This window comes from Sipha flava, unplaced genomic scaffold (genome assembly GCF_003268045.1).
Source record: "Sipha flava isolate LNK unplaced genomic scaffold, YSA_version1 42_pilon_pilon, whole genome shotgun sequence".
Lineage (NCBI taxonomy): Eukaryota > Metazoa > Arthropoda > Insecta > Hemiptera > Aphididae > Sipha > Sipha flava.
Genome location: NW_020273159.1, coordinates 176,438 through 200,927, shown reverse-complemented (window position 1 = coordinate 200,927; position 24,490 = coordinate 176,438). Strand labels below are relative to the sequence as shown.

The following is a 24,490-nucleotide window of genomic DNA, read 5'->3' as shown; positions in this document are numbered from 1 at the left end:
CTTTTTTGGCCACGGACTATTTATCAGTAATGTATGCAGTGGTTTGTAACATGACGTGTAAAAATTATATTATCATCATTCGTAGCGCACTAGTTACCGCATGCTAGTGCTTTGCACGGTCCGTTATTTAAAGGACCAGACCGGACTTCAAATTGTGAACTGGATTACCCGACTTTAAAAATAAATATATCCCTAAAGCTGTAGGTTTTTTCGTTTTATTTGTTTTCATAACAATACCTGCACTGAATTCCGATCAGTGTGGTTGGTCACATCGAAGATCGTGCAATCATGATTAATTATCATGATCGGAGTAGTCACGTGTCTCTACACTAATGGTTATGAACGAATAGAGCGTGGGACCGGCTTTATATTATGTACATACGAACGTACAACACACGAACTTTTCGGATCAAACCATTTAGTCCATAAAATGCGTCTATTGAATAAAAATCGAACATATACATGCACATAAACATATCAATTAATGTATTTTTTTTTTTTAAGAATTAAATGAGAGTATAATTTAAAATATTTTTTAGAAAGAATACATGGCATCATATTAAAATTTACAACACACTTAAATAATAACACACAATAAGATATATATATATATATATATTGGATAAATTGTATTTCTATAGTAAATTAATAGCTAATACGTATTATTATACTATTGTAATATTATAATTATTTACTAATACACATATTGACCTGAACTACTGTTATACGGTTGTACACCAATAACTGGCACATGTTTATAACTTTATAGTATAACGTTATGATGATCATTGGTACGGGGTGGACGAGTACGTCCGGGAGAGCAACTGATGTACATAAAAACGCTACATTTCAACGGGATACGAGCGTTCCTGTTGCGGAACCTAGTGTGGATTTTTGCGTATCAACAATAAATGTACACAACATTATATTGCCGATCACTAGACATCGACGACTAAATACAAAAATGTATAGTGCGTTCTTTAGACTAAAAAAAATCAAAATCCTCAAATAACCTAAAATAAATCCTCGATACGGCACTGCGCTTATAATAGCTATTATAATATTATATTGGGTGTTCTGTTAACACGTATTTATGTTAATATAATAGCTACGGGTATTGTAAGAGTTCCAAAGTTGAAAATAAAAAGTAATACGTCTAGAACAACAATTCGATATTAACTTATCATTTAAATGTTATAAACTTCGAATAATTATTTTACGGTCGACGCAGCTGATTGTACACGAACAATCACGTGGCACGAATATCGTTTTCTTTGATTATCAAACAATTCAATCAATTATTTTAAAGTGTAAGCCACAGTGCATTACGAAATACTACCTCCAATTTTTATCTTAATTTTACTCGTTAAATGTTTTCAAATCTACACGATTTTTTTCAATTCGTAGGCATTGTGATTATTATTTTACTTATACGATGTGTTACGATTACGTTCAACTGTTCTAATTTATAGTCGTATACCAGGGATGGGCAACTCAAAGTTACTAGTGGGCCAATTTGTAGAAAATTAAAATCTAGCTAGCCAGAGCATAGAAAATAAAAAGTCATTCAAAATATGAATTTTAATTAGCATTTATATATACACGGAAATAATAAATTCAACACACGCGACAGCGCGATACGAATGATACGAAGAAACTGATATTGCTAAATAGTTCCGTACGAACAGCTATAGTTGAAAGCTATACTTATACATATATATGTTATTTAAACATTTAACGATGTTTAATACTAAATAACAATTATTATTTCGATGTCAGAGTATCGACGATAAACTTTGAAATTGTATGATATAATTTTAAAATATAGTACGGGCCAGATAAAATAAGCTCATGGGCCGGATGCGGCCCGCCAGTTGCCCACCCCTGCCGTACACGAATGTGACAACAACATATTTAGTTTTTTGGTCGCGCGTTTTAAATCAAAACCGTAATGTTCGGCTACGTATTTCCGTCGTTATCTATTAGGTTGTAATACCGTTGGTTACACATTTTTTTTTTTTCTTTTATGATCAAGAGTCATAATTCATGTGGCTGTTGAGACTATGTGTACGCGCGTGCAACTGCAGTGACAGAGATCGCGTAATATTATGTTGTGTGCTGTGAATAAAGTTTGGCGTTCCGAAACTGTCAACTTTATTTGATTTTATTTATTTGTTTATTTATTTCTTATTCGACGGTGTTCAGCTGTACAATGCGTGTTTCGATTTAAGGAAAACAACGCACGCAATAATACATTCACGATAGCGGGAGTGTTTTAGCACTATCGGTTCTGCACATACTTCCAGGGGGGGGGGTTGACTCGTGTCAGTGTGCGAAAAAACACGTGACAAACACTTTTTATAATCCTAATAAAATTAAAATTAAAATTCGTGGCTTTTCAAACGTCCATCGACCACCGATAAAAATATACTTCAAAATAACTAATTACTTTATATATATTTAACACATACCGTGTTGTTTTAAACGTGTACCTTTTGAACTTAAAAAAATCGTTTCTCCATTTATCTTGCCCTAGATATGTCCCTACAGCTCCGAGTACCAAAAATTGTCTTGGTGTTTTTAATAAAATTCGGAACTATTTTATTTATTTCGGTAAAAGTTATGAAAAATAGAAAAAAATTCGCTCAAAGCAGGTATATATTACCTGATAACCGTAAGAAAATTCAAGAGAGAGACGAAAGGAATGCGAAGGGAGAAATTATGGCCAAACCGTTAACGGAAGAAAGCCATATGTGCCTTGGGAGTAGAAGAAAAGGAAACCATGGTCGGAAAGACATAACTGAAGAAATATTCAGATGTCCAGTTGCAAAATGAGCAGGAAGGAAAGAACCTAAACATTTAAGACCTAGAGGATTGCTAAGCTTTCCAAATGGTATTCATGTGAAAACTCGGAAGTTCTGTAGAATTTTTGAACATCACATTATATTTGCGAACCTGAAATGAAGTGCTTAGCTGCCATCACTGAGCGTTTTAAAATGTCGAGTATACCCATCAATCATGTGTACTACCACATTATACGCAGTATATGTTTCGATCGAAATAGTCTGAAGAATATCCGTGAGAATTTATTTTTAACCCGCAGGCAAGGATATTTTGTTTGTACTTATTCCGCGGGATCCTATAATACATTACAATTTATGGACTTGTGCAGAACTCGAAGGTGCGACGAGGAATAATAATGATTCATCGTTTCTTTTTGGGGGGAAGAAGGGGGATGATTGGGGGACAACAATTCATGACGACTTGTTGACAATTATTATTCAATGGATGAAGTGATGACTGGACAAAGTTTCGGCAAAATATAGTGATTATGTATACGATTATGATACTATTATATGATGTATTATAGTAACTATCGTGATTAAAAACATAAAGCACACGAGCGTTTATAATTTCGATTTCATCATTACTATCAAATCAAAAAAATCAAAAAAGATAAAATAAAACGTTATTGTGATTTGAAACGTTGTACGAATATTGGTGAGTACTTTTGGTTCGTTTTCCTAGAAATTATTTTTCTGGTGAACTATTAATGTTTAATACATAAATGAGTAAATATGTTTATATCATCTACACGTGGTACCATGTCCTACACTATAAGGTTACTGGCCTATTATGTAACTTGTAATACTATTTTCCAATAATACAAAAAAAAACGTACATTCAAATCTATACGTGTGTAGAGAAATATACATTACAAATACTAGGTAATTAATTACATTAGTATAATAACTATAAAATATTATTATGGTTACAATAGTATACGCACAGAGTGTTTAAAAAGCTCCGAAATGTACGTGAAAAATTTTCCAGACTTTTTGATCACTCTGTACAGAGAGTAATAATACATAATTTCTACGTCGGACAACGCGATATAGTAAATTAATACAAAATGATAATGATATTAACTGAAAAAATTAAATATAGAAAACGATTTATGTTCGTTAAGATAATCATTAAAAAAAAAAAAAAAAAACTGACTAGACACTATAATATTGTTCGTAAATGAAACATGATCCAAACAAGAAACTTTTTATTATACTATGTTATCATTGGCCTACTTTTCTTTGTATACAATTGTCATCGAATACACGTGAAAAAAAATTCCTTTAAGCACTAATAAATATTACAATACTATTATAATACGGTATAACAAATAGATATAATACTAATTATAACTTATATATATGTATATACGTGTATAAAACGCAAATGCGTTTGTGGGTGCGTTCACATTTTGCGTGTAGCTCACACGAAAATCGATAAAATAAATTACATTAATAATTAATAAAATACAAACTGGAGTATAATAATATTATAATATAAATTCTACAAACTACGTATTATTATGTGCCCGCGGTGAACAATACTGCGACGGTTATTATAGGTATAGTAAAAATTTGTTTTTAAATCAAATCTCCGAATAAAATCGTGTAACAAATCGGGGTGTGCACATTATTACAATATATTAAATATTACTAGTACATTTACAACCGTAGACGCGAAAATGAGACGTTGTGGGAGACCTTGGCCCCCCCTTCTTAAACTGTTTATAGATCTCTCAAATATTAATAATTACACTATTTATATTAGTATTTTTTTTCATGATAAAATTTACAATGAAATATTGTCAGATCCGGTGGGGGGGCTCCAACCCCAAAACTCAAACACTATTTGCGTCGACAGTTACCACCCTACGTGGACGTGCGCGATACTTGCAGTGCAAGCCTTCCTGACTATTGTTGAATATTATAAGTCTTAACCGATTTTATCTAAATTTTACCTTATCTTGATGAAAATATTTCGCGTTATCTATGAAGGTGATTCGAAGAAAATTCGGAGTATGAATTTGTCTAGACAAGAATTCAAGAGTAAACATTATGCTATTTCGCTACGCAGAAAGATGATAAAGCGGCGTAATGGCACACGTAGAAACCGGACGAACTTCATCAGACTTGTGATATTATTATAACTCGCATAGTTTAAACAAGCGTTCAACAATAAATAATCTTATCTTTACGTTTAAAAATAGTTCGATTTACAATGTAACTTATATCTTTGTTTTGTCTAGACGAACTGCGTTTATCTATTTTAAGATAATTTATACGTTAGACGACTTTATTTAGACGTTTATAGTTGCAAGTTATTCATCTTTCAACTATATACAACTGTATTACCTGTCGCATCTAGATACATTCGAATTATCTAACCTCTTACGTTGCCACGGACAATAATATTGCTATCAAGCCTTGTCCCCACGGTCATTGCGAGAATCCGTGAAGTAGTCTAGACGGATATTGTTTGTCGAACTAGCTCGTAAGATATTGTTTTTCAACAGCGTTCAAGTGGATATCCGACTAAACGCCCGATAACCGCTGCAAAAAACAATGCGCGTCGCAGGTACCTACGGCGAGTAAAACGATTACGACCCCATAGATTTCGGAGGCTTTTTTTTTTTTTTTTTACTCAAAATATGCTAGCCAAGGAAAACGTGTAAAAAAAAAAAAACGAACCGATTAAACAATTAATACACTACTAACTCGTCCTCTTGAACTCCGCGCACGCCCACGCGGTTACGAATGCCGTACCGAAAACGGTATGCTCGTCACCACCACTCGACATTGTTACCGATTCAAAAACGGCCATTAATTAAACAGTGCAAACGCGTGATAACATAACGATATAATGTACTGTGATATTTTGATAATTTCGCTATAATATGTGTACCGGTGCGCACACGCACGCGACTATGTATTAGTTTATAAATAATATTCTGTAGTATTTCAATTTGTCTATGCAGAGGAATCATACCACGTTTCTAAACAGTAAATCCGTCCCGTTCAAACCGCGTCGGCCAGCACGACGTTGGACGCGTTCACGAAATTCCAATTGCCGTTGAATACGTCTGAAAAAAACAACAACGGGACGTCGGTTCAGTATACGAAATGAAAGCGCGTGACGACGGACCGAACACGATCGTGTTGGGGGGCGTCGCCCGATTGCGGCCAAAAGTAACCTTTTTACCTTTTCACCTATCTCGATTGCGGCCCGTACATAGTAGGTAGGAAATACTATTTAAGTGGTTATCAAACCTTAAGAAATATCCCGATTGCGTCCGATACGCATTTTGACTTAAATATAACTATCATTCGGCTGGGTAATTTCGAATTTTACGAAACATTTTGTGATTATTTAGTTGACACTTGTATTGATGATGATTCTGATTTTCCACCTGAAATATGAGTTACTTATAGTTCCAGTATGTGTTTGACAACGAATGCATGTGAAAGCTTCCATTCGAAATTCAATTCACTATTTTATACGTCACATCCAAGTATATTTCAATTTTTGGAAATTTTGAAACAATGCCAAACAAATGCTAAAACGAAAATTCAATCCATAATTTGTACTCCTCGGAAAACAACTAAACGAATAAACAAAAAAAAAAATTATCCGAACCCAAATTACAAAATTAAAAAATTTCGAAATATCAAATTTTGATTTTGTAAAAATAATGAGTTTTAAAAATTTACCCTCACTATATTTTGTTTACTATTTATATTATATATATATTATTTGTATTTTACATCATTTTTTATTGTAAACAATTTATTATTTGACTATTTAACTAAAATACAAAATATATACAAAATTAAATTGTCCTATTCAGTATCAAAAATATTTTCCAAATACTTTATTTTTTTAATTATAAGCTATTTTATGAACCAATGTGTGCTAAGAACGCAATCGGGATATTTATTTTTGGCATGAAATACGACTACCTGAATTCGGGCCGCAATCGGACAACTCCGCGTGGTAGGTTAGGTTAGGTAAAGGACATAGGGGCACCCAGGGTTGGGACAATGGTAATGGCTGCGCAATTACGAGCTTCCGGATCGGCGGGTCATGGATACCGGATCAGGAAGAGGTACAACAGGGATGTGATTACAGGCTGGCGGTCTTAGGATGGGCCAGGAAGAAGTAGAAGTAGCGAACAGTTAAGGAAATACGCTCAGAAACCACTTTATATTGCATAATTCGTATAATTCGAAAGCGCGCCCAATGGGACAACATGTGTTGTATAATCATGTCATTTGTGATCGATAAACTATGGCGTCGGTGAGGAAGTACTGGGAGCACCCGTTCTCCCACTGACATCGGTTCAAACAGAAAAACAAAAAATGTTAAGGATATAGGCTTAAGAACGGACCGAAATGTACCTCTCCATTTTTGGGCCCCGTTTCGTTCTTTTAACGTTTACGGTTTCGAAACACAGCCGTACGGCTCCGAACGATATTCCCCTTATATTTACCCGTATCACCGATGCCGTCGCCTTCGTGCCGGCGACACGGACCGGAAGCTTTGGTCTCGATCACCAGGCCGGTGGCGCACGCGTCCATGAACATGTGGCACCAGGAGTGATACGTCTTGTCGTTGCTGCCGCACACAGGTCCTCCGGTGTCCTTGCGCTTGCCGCCCGACGTCTCCGGCTCCGGGCACGGCAGGTTGCACGTCACGCACCTCGGACGTCCGGACTTCTCCACCAGACACTTCTGACCGCCCTTGCAGCTCACCGTGGCGCACGTGGCCGACTCTGTGGTGGAACATACGCGCGTGATCAACAAAAACAATGTCAACGAACGTAATCATTTTTATCGTACACTCCCGTCACTGGGCTGTACGATGTACAAATGATTACCAATAACCGGACTTCAGTTAATTACCGCGAACAATACGACTGCCATTGTAGATATTTATTTTCCGATCGACAACAACGATCGTCGATACATAGCGTAATTATGGCTTGCTGAGAAATACAGAATATTACGAGACTAGGTTTTAACCTCACGGCCGTCGTACCCGAAATTCGTCGTTCCGTCTTGCAATACCGCAAAGCGCGCGCGCGTCGTCGTTAATCGAAAACAACGCATCGAGCATACGTATGTAATCCGTAATACGTGTAAACGTAAAACCGAGTGAGATGATTTCTTTCTCGCGTTTGGTGAGAGCGGTTGTTTGGGGTTTTATGGCGAACTGCACGAATTCAATGTACCGCAGTGAATAATACAAAAATAAAAATAGTTTGGTAAAGCACCCGAACAAACGACGCGTTCTGTAAACACGCAAGAAGAATCAGTAACGGCTACAATGAGGGAGGGTTGAGAACTCGGTCACATGATGCGCGTATTCTTCTCGTTTACGTGTGTATAATCTTACATTCGAAATATTTTCTTAGTTTGAACTCCGTGCAATATTTAGTACGCCTTAAATCGTAAAATCGAAACAACAATATTTCCTGCTACACAGCAAAACCGTCTAAAACCGTCACGTAACAACTGCTACATTCGTCATAATTGTTATTGATTCTTTTCAATCACCCGACAACGTTCCCATCGATCCGTTTGAGAGTAGATCACAGTGAATACATCCGAACGTGTTCGCGTGGGATCGGTCTGGTATAAGTACGGTCAGACGTTTAATTAGTAAAATATTTGACAAGAACCGCAAGGAGTTGCTGCTGAAGGACCTTTCAGCGTTTTATTTGTACTGCGAGTACATATGTAACTGTTCGTGTAGCGTGTATGTGTACATATTATTGGTATCCTTCCATTCCCCCGTCACTTCAAAGTTTCGGACACTTGAGACCATCGATTTCTTTCCAGGGCTATGGTAAACGTGTCACCGTAAAATAATTATTACGCGCACATGCTTTTACGTAATATGTGGTCGTGGAACACCCCGTTCTCACCGATATATCATTCACGTTCATAAATCTTAAATTCAATTAATAAGTCGAGTTTTCCACCATATCTTAAACCGTTCATATTTCCGATTTGAATTTAAAACATAATATGTTTACTCGTATACATGGTTATATTAAAAAAAATTAATAAATAAAAATGAAAGTAGGTTCGCTGTAACTATAACTTAAAAACGTTTGGAATTGATTTAAAAATACATCAGCTGTTATAAGTCACGTAATTCAGGTAACCACGATGTGTATATGTGATTATGCTATTTTTGTATTTTTAGTTCACCGATGCACCAGACACTTTACATAGATCTAACGAATTATTTATAGTTAAAAAAACTACTATTAATCTATAATATTATTTTTTGCGAAACCATAACGGCACCTCTTCATCCGGATAATAGCAATAAGCATAGCATAAAATGCTTTTGCTCAATTCCATTACCAATAAATACATCAGTACTACGCTTTACAATCCGACCTACACGTGAAAAACAAATTACCAGATAGTGTTGTTAAACGTTACGTACACATTTTTTTTTTTAAATAAATTATTGGACTTAATTTGACAAAACGCAATCATCGGCATTGAAAAGCGTATTAATCATAAACGATAGAAACGAATTTTTAAAATTTATTGTGATGACAACACGTAATTTCAGTCATATTACTCATATATTTACAACGTATTTTCTGAGATGATTAAATTTCTATATACACTGTTGCTACCTTAAAATCGTGTTTTTGAATAGATTTCTGGAAAAAGAAACAATCGTACAAGTACTCGTATGATAATTATATCGAAAATGTATTATTATTGTTACTAGTTTTCAGTCATATTACAGTGGATTTTTTTACATTCATTAAAATTGCCTACACATTGCCCCGTGAAATCGTTTTAATTGTGTAATATGGTTATACAGATTATGGGAAGATGTTGATTCCGTTACCGCTCGAGTGATCACCATAACGGTCGATTAGCCTTGGAAAAGATACGAGATTTTGGTTAGCCAAGTTCGTTAAAAGCTCTTGGAAACAATTAATACCAATTACACTATCACGTTGTAGCCTATACAAATTATCTAAAAGACTACCGCTCGAACGTAAGACTACGATATTCTACAAAATTAAAAAAATAACCCGTGGTATCTACGGTGATAGTTATTAACTCTCGATTTATTGCTTGGGAAAATATCAAAATTAAAATAAGATTTGGTATCGTACGTATTATTGTATTTGCCTCGGACCAGCGCTCTTCGTCATGTATCTGCCGCGGTTTGAAAAAAGTCAATATAAATTCCTCTAATTCGAGACGATTTTAACATTGTATATAGTTAGACGATATATAATTACACGCACCTGAGCACCAATTAAATTATTTACAAATTATATTTTATTTTTTATTCTAAAACTAATATTTACAATATATATTCTTCGAGGCAAAGTAAGAAAATTACGAGTGCATAGATTTTATGCATAAAGAAAGAGCACAGCAATGAAACACGTGAGGAACGAGGCCATCCAGTCATGAAACCCAACATTTAAAAACTCTAAAGAATATTAATCGAGCCCTGGCGTTTCGTTAGCATGGCGGGGGAACAACGATTTTCCTAAACTTGGCACGCGGACAGTTGATATCGATGACATGATATTTTTATCTTTTGTACTTTTTAACGGCGTACTATGTAAATCCTGTTTTCAATAAAACGTTTTATTTTTTTTTTTTTTACTTCCGCGAGAGTGATTTCAAATTTTCCCCGTTTTCTTAGAAGACCCTGTGTATTTATAACATAATCGTCTGGCCGTCGTTTTTTTATCAGACGAGTGTAGGTGCGACCATGTGCACGTAACATTACATGTTATTACTGCTATTAAAATTTCGACGGAACACCGTTTCATCAATTTCGCGCGGCATCAAAGAGTCGTCCGGGTCAATGGTTTTTTTTTTAAAAATTTTTTCTTGTTTCACGTCTCGCGAGCCCGTAAACACTCACCGCCGCCATCACCGTGTTTGCGTACCTTCTCGCGTCTGCCGCCTACACCTTCGCCGCCGGTTATGGTAATACGCTGCGATGTTAATAATATTATTGTATGCTTACCTAGAGGAATTCATGGCGTTAAATTTAAATATCTTTTGGACGGCGGTCAAATACTACTACTACTACTACTACTACTACTACTACTACTACTATTATTAACTATTATTACAAGACATTTCCTCGCATTACCGCGGGGTGGAGGAGTCTGTATACTTATGTATTATTATTACAGGTAGTACATGATGATTTCTACGGTTGCCCGAGAAAATATTAATCGTACATTGTACATCGCATCGCAGTGCACACTAGTTTCTCTTACGTCTCCTATTCGAACTGCAGTACATTCATATATTTTATCAGCTGACCCAGCAGTGCTGCGCTATTGCTATTGCGATTTCATTATGTGATCTTGTCCTGCAGCCTGCTTATATCTATTTATTCCTGTAAATATTAAAAATAGATGATCTGTGTATAATCAGGAACTTATATCTATTTATATAATTTGAGAAGTAACCGTTGTTATAAGAAAAAAAAAACACTACCAGATGGAATTTGACAAGAATTATGTCTACAAGATTACTGTAATAATAATCAACAACTTTTACGTTTGTTTTCGTCCGTGTAACCGACGAGTACCAAAAATATCAAAAAAAACCTATTTTTTGGGGGTGGTTATAGAGCTATCGAAAGATTACTATGGCTTTAAACACTCTCCGGACAACCCGGACCATTGCGTTACAAATCGATTAATAATCGGTACAGTGTTTATTGAGTCTATGTACTATACATATATATGTCTACATACTAGTCTATACATGTAATAAGTACATAAATTATACGCTTCACACTTATTCAATTATAATCTCGCATGCGTCCATCGCACGATGATGACTATTGTCTTAGGTTGCGTTCAGTAAAAGTTTACCGTTCGTTTCGAACTTAAATCGAATCACGAAACGCCCGAGAAGGATACTATTTACATTTTTCATAATTTAGCTTATTTTTGTAAAATTTACGCATAACTATTAGTGATTTTGATTTCTAAACTGTTATGTTATGGTTTCAAAGAAAAAATAATAAGGATAAGGATCATTTCTTGACTATTCAAAAACCTGTATAAATCAAGTTTGAAGCTCGGCTCCTTGAATATTGAACGGCCGATGGTCTATTCCGTATACTACAGTACAATACGTTTGTTTTAAAACAAATAAATTATTCAAACTCAATGTACAAATTTTTAGTTGCCCATGAAGAGACAATCATATGTATTTACGAAATGTAAAATATTTCTTGGTACCTATTAAAAGCCACCTTGACCACTGGTTACACATCCGCAGTTATCAAAAATATAAAACGCGTAAGTTTTCTCGTAAGCCTTGGATTTACGGTATGATATGATTCTCATTTGAACGCGTTTAATTAGTGACCGAGTACAATACGTATGAAGTATCATGTGAACTTGCATGTATTTTATTTTTCTACAACAAACAGTAAACATTTTACGGAATACATTTTTTTTCCAATTAACAAACAACACCGTCGTTGTTTTCGTCGAGATATGTTGCACATGTAAACCAAGTAACAAAAATCCGATGCGTATTGTTAGCGTTGAGAAACAGACGTACTTTGATAGAAAATAAATAACCAAAGCGATTACATCACATTTTTTTTTTTTTTTAATATTTGCATTTGTTCGCACATTACAGCAAACTTACATCACGTTATTATGATTATGAATAATACGTTTTTAACAAATAATTATGTGTCGTGACGATATTTCAAATGCACCGTCTAATATCAAATATTAGCTTTCGAATAATACGTCTGCTACAGATGCAGCGAAAGATTTATTAATTCATGCTGTAAAAATTGTTCTTAAAAGATGTATTACCGTAACATAGCCACCACAATATTACGTATAGACAAAACTATGTAAACGATCCAAAAAAAAAAAAAAAAGCCGGAAACGTTCTAATATCTATTAAATTACTATTTATAAAAATGCGCACAAATTAAAAATGCGGTTGAGACCGGAATACTACGATAAAGAAGACAACTTACCCATCATGTTGATCATAAAATGATAGTTAAACCCGTTGTTATTACTACACCGTACAGTATTGGGTTCACGCAACAAACATGATGTCATACGTAGTCGACGAACGTAAAAAACGGATAGTGTTGCGATCAAAACGCACCTCGAGACCATAAATGTTTTTTAAACATTTTAATAACTTAACGGGGACAACAGAACACATCAAAACGAATTGTATAGCATTTCTGTGGTTTTTCTTAGAAAACATTATTACACTATTTTAGTTTAAACGTTTCGAGTCGCATTTTATACGTACAATACTGTTACACTTGTTTATGATATTTTATTATGCATACGTGAAATGTTTAGCGCAAAATGTATTAAAAAGGTTTATGTAATAGTATATTATAAACGTTTGGAGAATGTTTCCTATTTATACTGTAGGTGCACCCGAAATAAGTAAAAAAATAAAATAAGAAAGTTATTCGAAACCAAATATCGCGGTATGTTGACATTTTTCAAGAACGCCTTAAAAACATTTAATGGTTTGCATCCGGCTACACGGGATTCGTATTTTGACGAGAGTCTCGTTATGCACATTTTAGGTACTTTATGTGAGACCCGCAGACCTCGGAGGTACGGATGTCCGTTTCGAATGGAAATTTTATCCGGTCCAATCATCGAAACGTCAAATAGCGTGGTTACTGAACTGAACACATCGGAAACGAGAAATTTCGTCGGTGCCACATCAGTCCATCACGGGCAGTTAAGCGTTCGGACGAAATACGTAAAGTGAACACGGGACCGTATTTACAATGCGATTGTTGCGGTTTTATTTTCGACGTAAAACGAATTCGCGGAGACAGAAAACAAACCAATTGCATGGGAAGTATAAAATATGGCTCAAATATCACGCTCGTGATGCGATCAAAAGAACGTGATTTTTTAAAAACATTTTGGCTGACGTTGATGGTTATAAAATGATAATGCATATGACATCCGCACAAACACCTACTACTCCGTAGTCCGGACCAATCAACACATCGTTTTCGCTCGACCCCTGTGTTCTGCGACACCTGTTACTGGTCTTTCAAAATTTGGACAGTTTATATATAAATGTAAAAAAAATGGTATTGTGGTTGGAGAATATTAAGATCTTCGGTTGAATTTCAAACTCATCGAACGCATTTCCTCGTTTTTTAGCTTTTACATTTCAATAATTTATTTTCTGTTACGCCAAAAACAAACAACCTAACATCAGTACTATGGTATATTATGGTCGTCATAACCGATATTAATGAGTACGTAAAAATGGAAGTTCTCAAATCTAGGTCATTAAGTCCTGTATATTGCTGCGCAACCCGTGACATCATAATCGATGTATACGCTGTTTTTGGAAAACAGTCGTTTGGAAATTGGAAATTGGAAATTCGTCGATTGCCATCCGTCGCGCGACCTACAAAGGGGTCGCGACCCCGGCACCATCGCCGAGAAATGAACATTTTTTTGACAATATTCGTTTCACAGAGAATTGGACCAACGCGATGTATTTGCAATAGTAATAACTCGGTCGTGTGTCTTAGTGTTAGCACTGTATTTAATTCAAACGAAATTGAATTACGTTTTTGTATAGACTATTTTTATTTTACCGTTTGTTTTTTAAAAGATGATTTGAATATTACCGCTTAAATGGATAAATGTTCCAGATGATTAAAGATTAACTCGATTTTAATCAATCAAAGAATGGAGTATTTAAGATTTAAATTCCTTCATTTACGAAAAAATGGTGGAATAATATTACCAATATGGTATCGTTATCTCTCACTATACATTATGAAGTTTGATACGGGTAGTCTGATGACTGAAAGTTTAGACCAACTTTCGAGTCCAAATCTATACACGCATCAGATAGTTTGTAAGTTTTCTTTGCATAGGCAGCATAAGTCAGACGGAATAGGTCTTACAACTTTAACGACGAAAAAAAATGAAAAGAATTGACCAACATTCCATGTTTTGAAATTGTATATATTGAAACAAAGATAATACAAATACTATATATAATACTTAAGGGGAATAAATATGTAAAATTGATTACAAAATATTATTAGGTATACCCATAAAATAATAATTGAAGTAAACAAAATATAGTTTTTTTTTATAAAAACTATATTTTGTCAATAATCGTCAAATAGTTTAATTTTCTGCAACAAATAAAATAAAATTGAAGTGTTTATTTATGTTGATTATGTTCCAATGATAGTATTTGATGGCAAGATTAAGAAGTTACGACTGATGTTAACTTCGTATGTGATAATTTAAGTGCACAATGTTACAAATAATATGAAAATAAACCAGCTTACTTTTATATACATACAAAATTTTAATAAAAACGTTCTCAAAGAATTGCACGACGATATCAACACCACTACTTAGACTACAATCTACTAATTATAAAAATATCATCATTAGTTGCTCATATTTGCTTGTTTTTTGTAATGAGCACTTGAAGTTTGAAAGTTTTATTTATAAACAATATTTTTTGAATTATTTTATCCATTTTTTTTTTTTTTTTTTATAATGTCTTGTAATTAACAAATTACTCATAAAGAAATCCTCGAATATATTTTTTATAACAGTACAATTCGTTGTATAACCGATAAAGAAGACAAAAGTGTCAACTTTTTTATAATGTATCATGTTTTATTTAAATAAGCCAAATCACAACATTGGTATTAAGGAAATATGATATTGAAGATGCAGCAAAATTAGTTAAAAAAAAATTACGCATAGTACTCCGAAAAGAGGAAAAAATTAAAATTCGTGAAACGTGGTTAAATCGATAGTTAAAAAATAAACCTACGTCATTGAGTAAAAATGAAGCTCTCTCATTAATTATTTCTTCATCATTACCAAAATCACAATGCCATTTACTTAGGAAAAAGGCCAAATAGCGTCATTTTGATTTATACCTCTTGTGTCAAAATAGCAAAATATAAAGCAATTTATATTTATTTATATCTATAAGTTTAAAAAAAATATATATATATCTAAATCAGATATTTGTACGAGGCCTCAGAATTGTTTCTGTGAAGTATGTTTTTGAGCAAACATACAGGACATGCACAAGCCTATATTAACTTTGTAAAGGAATACGAATTATTATTTTAATAATTATTATGTAAACAATAGATAATTTTATAAGAATTCTGAAAAAATCAAAGTTTTGGCTATTTTCATTTTTGAACTACTGTGTGATAAATACGAGTATCGCAAAAAGCCGCGATTTTCATTGTTTGGTTAAATACCATAAAAGCATAAAATACTATTGTCAAGTAAATGATAAATATGATATATGGTATACATAACTAAAAAAAGCTATTCGTTCTCAGTATTTATAAGAACAACCGTGAATTTTTTTTTTTTTTAAAAATATTGTACAATATTCAATATTATTGAAGAGTCGTCGGTTAAAAAAAAAATCTCTAAAACATGTGATACCTACGGTCAACTTATTACTTAAAATAATAAAATTCGAGTTGCTGTATTGTTCGATATAAACTCCATTTCTTCTACACGTTAACGTTTTGATCCAGAAACCTATGGTTTCAATAAATAAATAAATTGGGAAAATATTAAATCTTGAATTCAATAAAAAAAAAAAATCCATCGCTTTTATCGATTATTCAATTTCGTGTACCTAATTATTAGCATCAAAAGATTTTTTTTCCCGCAAACAAGAAAATGTCCTTCTCAAACCCAGGTAAATTTAGGGAAGCCACGAGGAATGTTTTCATTTTGATAAATCTCATTGTCATGTGCACAATTTTTTGTGGAAATAAAAAGTATTGAGGGTTAGACATTTGGCCGAGTAGTCCGATTGAAACGTTCGGTTCCGCTCATGCCAACGGCACAGATATAAGCAAACCATGACGAACACGGCGATGTGGGACCACAACAATGTGACGCATGTACGTTGTTTTATGCGTACGGTGCGTGCGTATACATATCGTGCGTTCGGACGAAAATAGAAAGAAAAGAAACGGAACAGGTGGCGACGACGGTATTTTATCGACAGGGACGGAAGGGGTTGTGCGTTATAGGGTAGGGCTGTGCCACGACCGTTAAACGTTTAGTTAGAGTTTTTTTTTTTATTTTGATGGGCAGTAAACGCGTCCGCGGAGGGCGTGTGGTGCGCTTTCGGCGTTCCGTTGCGCCGGCGAGCGGTGCACAGCAGTCTAGACGGCTTAATATATCGCGTACACGAAACCGCTTCAACTGCCGCCGCCGTTGTCTGGTGTGCACACGCGTTGCACAGACGACGTGTAATAATAATATTAACAATATAATATCGCAGCAGCCACTAAAAACGTCCGTAAACGTGTACACGAAAACGTACGTACATAGTCTGCCCGCCGCCGCCGCAATAACAACAATGAAATCGAAAACATATAAAACACTCGTACGGGACGGCGACTGTGGAAGCTGTACCGGTGGAAACGCGTAACGAACAGTGTCTGCGATTTATTTACGATTTTACGATTTTCGTATTTTCTTCCTCGCAATCCCGACGGTAAACGACCGAAATGTAACGCATAGTTTTTCGACCGACACGCGAAACGTGCCACTGTTCAACAGGACTCCGTTCCTAGTGCGACATACAACTTACTTGATCGTTATGTGCTTAGAACGCTTTCGAATAACCGCGATCACAGCCGCTCAAATTTCGACAAACAAAGAAACAAAAAATATTAATAAGATGTATACACTTTATCTTATTCGGTGTTAGCGTACAACTTTCAATTCCCTTGAAAATCTCGAAAGCAAAAACAAAAGGATTTCATTCAGAAATGCAACTGTCAGTTCCAAAGCAAATATTCGGGTTCTGAAAAACTAGTGCATCCAATTTGAAATCAGTTATTTAACTGTTTGGTTTTCTCCGTTTGTTGAAAAACACCTTTCCACGTGAGACTAATGTCCGCGAGTAAAAAAACCGATTCGTGCAGTTCAAATTTAAACAATCCGAGTGAACACCGAAAAGCCTACGGTTGGTGTACTCTTCAAAACAGGTTTATGATTGCACACTGAGAATTTCAGGGCACACGCTTCGTTTCACGGTACACGTTTCCAAACGTAATCCAAGCCCCTTGTACCAGCTACCCAATACCGTGCATGTACATTACGCTTCACCTGTGTTGCGGTGTGCACTGCGTACAATGTGTACAACAATGTGCGCGACAAGAACGTGGTATTATTCAATGCGGTCTGAACGCGATAATATCCTATCTTTGCGGTACATCACGCGTGCATCGGACTCGCGCGCGTGTAACGAGTTTCAAGCCCCTAAACTTTTAGCGGACACCGCCGCGTGCGATTTTGATGATTTCAACGCGCGCGACGAGTTCAAAAATAACGATTCACCAGTGCATTTACAAGTGCAATTCAACAGAACGCATTGCGCGTGTACGCACAAGATTTTTACGCTGAGATGTGCTGCCCGTGTCGTAACTCGCGGCGTGATACCGAGAGACAACAGATTTGACGTCGCGAAATCTGTGCAACATTTTCGTGCGCACGGGAGGATTTGCGCGGCAAACTTTAAACATGATTTTACCGGACTGTTCGTATATTATAACCCGCACGACGGCCACGTCTCGGTAATTATTGTTTACGTTTACATTATAATGTACTGTTAGTACACTGTTAGTTTGCGATTGAGAGATTGGCGACGATGCGAAACAATAGACCGTATTATTCACGTGAGACGCAGTAAAAAAATAAAAATAACCACTATTTGTTCACGGTACGTAAAAAAAAAAAAAAAAAAGAAAAGATATTGCCGTCGGTGGCGGGTGTGTTCGAACAGTAAATAATAATAATAAAAGTAGTGATAATAATAATAATAATAATAATAGTAATAAAAATCGTCGTCTCCGTTGTGGGTTACCTGCAACGCGCGCGTACATAGGAATAATATTCTTATCCGAACGTTCAAGGCGATTTTGTCGCGACGTCCACGACGTAATAATGTTTATCGTTTTTGGCACATATATAGTAATGCGTATAAAATATCATAGGCGTGTCTACGGCGGCACCCTAGAACGTCTGCGTTGCCACTGAAGTTTTTGAAAGGCGCCGGTGAACTGAAATTTAAGGCAGGACGGATTATGACCAGGTCTGTGGTGAATGCTACGAATTACGTATGCGACAACCATGCCAATGGATACTGATGAAATATGCTCTTGAAAATCGATTTTTTTTTTCCGTACAAATTACGACCTATGGCTTTTAAGTTTGATAAAATGTCAGCTCGTTAATCTATCGCCGAACGTTCAGCTAGGTTCCAGTCATGGGCGTAACTTGGAAAATTATTAGAGGGGACGAATATATAGTTACATATCAACTGGTCTACATAGTTAACCATACATTACTTACTAGTGAATTTATGTTAACATTACCTTTTGTTGTACATTAGTATAAGGTGATCAATATTACTAAGTAAAAAAAAAAAAACCGTATAGTAATAGCTATAGCCAGCTGTTTTGTACTTATTTTAAAACAAGGCATGTTAAATATCAGTGGGGGCACTGCCTCTCCTAATTTATTATAGAAGGAGTAATGGCTCCCTCCTTGTCCCTCCTCCAGTTCACGCCTATGGTTCCTGTTGCGGGTCAGTCATAGTCAAGCCTACATAAAATATGTACGATTGTTACCATCGATGAACGTAGTCTACCGGGTGATCGGAATCGGAAAAAAAATTAAATCCCGCTATGCATTTCAATATGCTAGCGTTTATCTCGAGACGATCGCGAGTACCCAGTCGTGAAGAAAATAAATTACGAACCGTCGAGAATATACACACGCGAAACGCACTACACTTGCGTCCTAAACAATCAGTTCAAAAAAAGCTCAACAACTTAACCGGTGTTTGCAATCGCGATTCTCTGTATTTGGTTTAATCCTACTGAAATCGATTTCATGTCAAATTTTTGGAAAAATATTTACACTTTTTGTCGGTTTCGCTCGAGCGTGTTGTTTGAGAAACTATTGGAAACCGTTTAGATCTCAGATTATATACCTACGTGGACAACTAGAATAAATATACGGATTTTTAACAGTATATATTAAAATCGAATGGCTTCATCCGCGCGCAATAGATCTCACTCGTCCCACGCATTCGAAAGCACATATATCAATAACTATACATTACATACTTTGGAGCCAAATCAAATGTAAACGTCGTGCAGAGAAATTCGATTTTAGACATTAATTGCTTACAAATTGATGACTCGCAATCATCACGTATAATCTTAATAACTTAATACTTTTATTATGTCCTAAAGATTCAGTTAGAGCGAGTTTTAATACATTTTTAGTGCGCTCGAACTACACACGATAAGAATATTGTCAAAACTGACCATATAAAAGCAACCGATAAAATAATAATTACTGCACTACTCGTTTTTAATTCGCTTCTGGCTCCGGATTGACTTTATAAGTATTGAAATGACCGAGTCACGACATTAAAATAATGTGAAGTAATTTTTTTAATATTATAAAACCATTTTTCATTGTTAGGTCGTTTTAAAAATGTAAGAACTCAATTCAATTAATCGAACGGAGTTATTCAACAAGTTTTTGATTACATCGATTTCGAAATAATTTACACGTATGCGCTATAGTCGTAAATACTACCTAAGCACAATGAGTGGTTTCCCGATAACAGATACTGTACAGACCTTATTGTATAGGTGTATACGTCGTATGTTGTCGAGATTTATTTTAATTTTCTTTTTCTAAAATCCACGAAGTGACTTATACGAGATTTTTTTTGCTGTTAACTCACTCTTGCATCGCCCTTTGTACGCTATCGGTATAGCTTTGCCCACTCGACACGCGGCTTCTCGTAGGTGACACGTGCTCTGGTAAGTCCGACCGTCGGACCCGCACACCAGCTTGGACGGCAACATGCCCGGCGGGCAGTAAGTGGCGCATTGGACGCAGTGCGGCATCAGGTTCTGGTCTTGTAAGCAATACTTGCCTTCGGGGCAGCTGACTTTATCGCAAGAGTCTGAAACGGAAAAAAAAAAGACAAACGATGCGATCAGATCAGCGCAGCGTATTGTAACGAAAACGTTGGTCGTAACTATATCCAAGGAACCGTGACGGGGCGAGTAACAAAAGTTTATCGAAAACTCGATTCGATAATTTTTGCCGATAAATTACAAAAAATATGACAACGTTTAGTCCGAAGACCATAAATAACGTGGACGATTTGTTGTAAAAATATAATTGTTCTGAGACAAGTCACGTTTCATTTTTGCGTCGGAATTTCGAACGACTTTCTTCAGCACCGTTTACTAAACCGTCACGATAGCCCGCGTAGTTCAGCCTCAAAGCGGACAATGGCTGTTGGTTTTGAATAATCTTAAATATTCAAAAGGTGTATTCGCCCTCGTTAGCGGCAGTTGAAATAAAACGGGCGGTGTATAATAGACCGCAAGCGAAAAGCGTTTCTAAAAATCGTGCCGGGTTTACAACGAAAGTAATGTAACCACTGGCCGAGTTCACCCCCCCTCCCCCCGCGACGGCGTAACTACCGTTCGGGGCATCCCCTTCGGGCCATTTTCCACCACCGCGCCCGTTGCGAACTTACTCTGGCACAGTCCGTGGTAGGCGACCGTCAACGATTGGTCTCGGGTGCGGCACGATCTCTTTTTCAGCCTGCAGTGCGACTTGTACGACACCCCGTCCGTACCGCAAACCGGACCCTTGGCCCGGAGCCCGTCGTGCCGTTTGCAGTTCGGCGAGCAGATGCACTTTGGCGAACCGGATCGCATAACGCACGCCTTCCCGGCACCGCATTCCACGTCCGTGCACGAACCTGCGAACGAAACGCCGATGATGGAATAACGGAATAAACCGTCGATACCACGAGCGCGCACGATTGCAACAATAGCTCAACGACCATTTGCACCGGAAGGCTATCGGTCCACGCGTTTTCGCGAAGTGCCCAAGTGCACTACAAAGGCGGTGCTACACGATGTGCCGAACGTTGAAACCAATGTTTGAATTGCGGATGCGCAGCTACACGTTGCAGCCGACGTGGTCCAGTGTCACGTTGGAATGTTGGATACGAACACTTCCCTCCGGCGAATATCTGCGGGTGAGCTTATACGCACTCAAAACTTAGTTTAACTTAAAAAAGTAATAGAAAAATCAAACGGATGACGTGATTGCAACTGTGATTGTAATTTTACTATTTTATGGTAAGTTACTAATTCAGAAGAAACAGAGAAAAATACGTGCAAGGAGGTATGTTATCGTAATTAAACAGAAGTATCGAACGGTAATTGAAGACTGGATGCAGGACTACACTTGTTACATCGTGTAGCACCGCTTAAAGAAACCGAAGGATGTACGACGCGAATCTATGATTGTTACTGTTACGGCAAATGTTATAAAGGCGGTGCTACACAATGCGTCTTTAAACTTTGGCCACTTAATCCGTACGTCAAGCGAAAAATTTTTGTGTTCAACATTAGCGTTGGAACGATTCCCGTTTGAAATCAGTATTTTTGACCCACGTCAAAGGAGTATACAACGTTGGAAACAAGTTGTAACTAGTATTTGGTATACGGCTACACGATGGGACATCTGTAGTCCTATATCTAGACTTGAATTGCAGTCGTCACCATGTAAAAAAATTTTGAAATTTAGTAAGTATTTTTTTCATTTGTTTTTAGTATTTCGTAATATATATCAATAAATTGTATAATGTAAATGCACATAAGTTATAGGAGCTTGAAAAATGTCGATTATATGCCTATAATTATAATACAATGTTGCGTCTAATAGCTTTTATTCTTACATAGAAATGTATTTTATGGTATCTGTAAGACAGTAAAATTATAGTGGCAGCAGTTGAAATCACGTAATCCGTTATCTTTTTCTACATTCTTCTTCTACTACTATTTTAAGTTGAAATAAGCTTTTAATGTGTATAAATGCGTAAAAATATATACACTGAAGGGAAGTATGCATCCAACATTCCAACATGACACTGAATCCAACGTTAACAGGTGACGTTGACGTTGACGGTGTAACACCGCCTTTAAGGTCGAACGTCACGCGGTGATTATCAGTGAAACACGATACCTTTGCATCTGGTGCACGGTATACCGTCGCCCAATACGCTCCAGAAGAATAGCGCGCCCGAGTCCAAGTCAGTCGGACTCCAGGACGTGGATACGGAAGTGCCGCCCAGCTCGCAACATTGATCTTTTGACACACGCTCAGCCAACAGGTCCTTGCAAAGGCCGTTTTTACCTATCGATCCCCAACACATACCGCCTGCAACAATGACAATGATGAGATTAATGATAGTTTTTCGAATTCGTCTAAATGTTATGTAAAATATAAAATATATAATTGCGCATGTATCACGCGATAACATGATCACACAGAGTTAAATTTATAAAAATAATATATTTATAGGGTTGTGTTTCGGTTGACGCGTAGAGAACTTGTAACGTTAGATTTATTTATTTATTTATTTTTTGTCTAGTAAATTATAACAAAAGCATATCAAGTGAATAAAGTCCTTATATGGATCAGTACAGTAACGCCTTTAACCGTAAATCAATTGTCAAATGTACCGTCATAATGTTCAAGACCAAACTGTTGAAGTCGAAGATGGTTGTAATAAATCACCAGAACGCTGTCCCAGTGCGTAGTCAACGTGTTTTTAATTCGAAAGCACAAAATACAAATTTATAGTGCACTTAAAGACAATAATATCAAAATATTTTAACAATGTCGAAGAGCCAACTTCACGTGCGCCACTTAAAGTGATAAAATTCAAAAAATTAACTATATCAAAATTTAAATCCGTCCGGTGGAAAGGAAAAATTCAAATTATAGGGCGTTCGAGTGTTTCGTGCACCGAAAACGAGAAATCTTCGTAAAATGTCTATACGGTACATTATTAATATCACATGTACTATACACGGTATACCTTCACCGGAAAACACGCTACGAATCCTGGGGGGGTCTACAGAAATAATTACGTGTAACCTTATAGGTAACTTATAAGTTATAAGTGAAACGTACCGTACGTCGTATACGCGTAGGTACGTACATATTACGATAAATGTATATATATATATATATATAAATACATATATATGACCAACGTGCTTACTACGCTGTTTGAACTCGGACGGGAAAAAAATATATACGTTTATATTAAAATGTGCTCGCGTCTCGGCTGCTCTAATGACGAACGATTATGTGCACCGCATACGGATATCATTGCGTACGTTTGTACGTGGACCGCATTGTCTGCGAGTTCATTTAAATGTGTATAATAACAACGATAATTGAATAATGATACCGCGGTACGATGAACTTCCCGGCAATGGTAAAATTACTAACCGTTACTGTCAGATTGTTTCCGTTGTGCGCAGTATGATGACGAGCATTTTACAAACTTTATTGTCGGCCGTTGCAACCAATTTACGTACGTATCTGCCAGCTGCATTTACGAACTAATCGCCGTGTGACGGATGCTTTATGCCGTTATTATAGTTTCGGAATATTTTCCCCTGGTTCGTTGCGGAACAATCATGTGTATGTAACATACAC

The 24,490-nt window shown here is 36.2% G+C and overlaps 1 protein-coding gene across 6 annotated transcripts in view; it reads right to left on the bottom strand.

Moving 5' to 3' along the window:
- Nucleotides 1–3,941: 3,941 nt before the first annotated feature.
- Nucleotides 3,942–24,490, bottom strand: part of LOC112689254 (follistatin-A) — a 78,022-nt gene continuing 57,473 nt past the window's right edge. For all 6 annotated transcript variants that reach the window (XM_025562874.1, XM_025562876.1, XM_025562877.1 and 3 more), the window contains 5 exons: nt 23,003–23,197; nt 21,501–21,728; nt 20,691–20,915; nt 7,334–7,615; nt 3,942–5,926 (listed from right to left, as the gene is read on the bottom strand). In XM_025562874.1, coding sequence (XP_025418659.1) covers nt 5,862–5,926; nt 7,334–7,615; nt 20,691–20,915; nt 21,501–21,728; nt 23,003–23,197 — 995 coding nt within the window. In that variant the 3' untranslated portion in view covers nt 3,942–5,861. The remainder of the gene's footprint in view (nt 5,927–7,333; nt 7,616–20,690; nt 20,916–21,500; nt 21,729–23,002; nt 23,198–24,490) is intronic.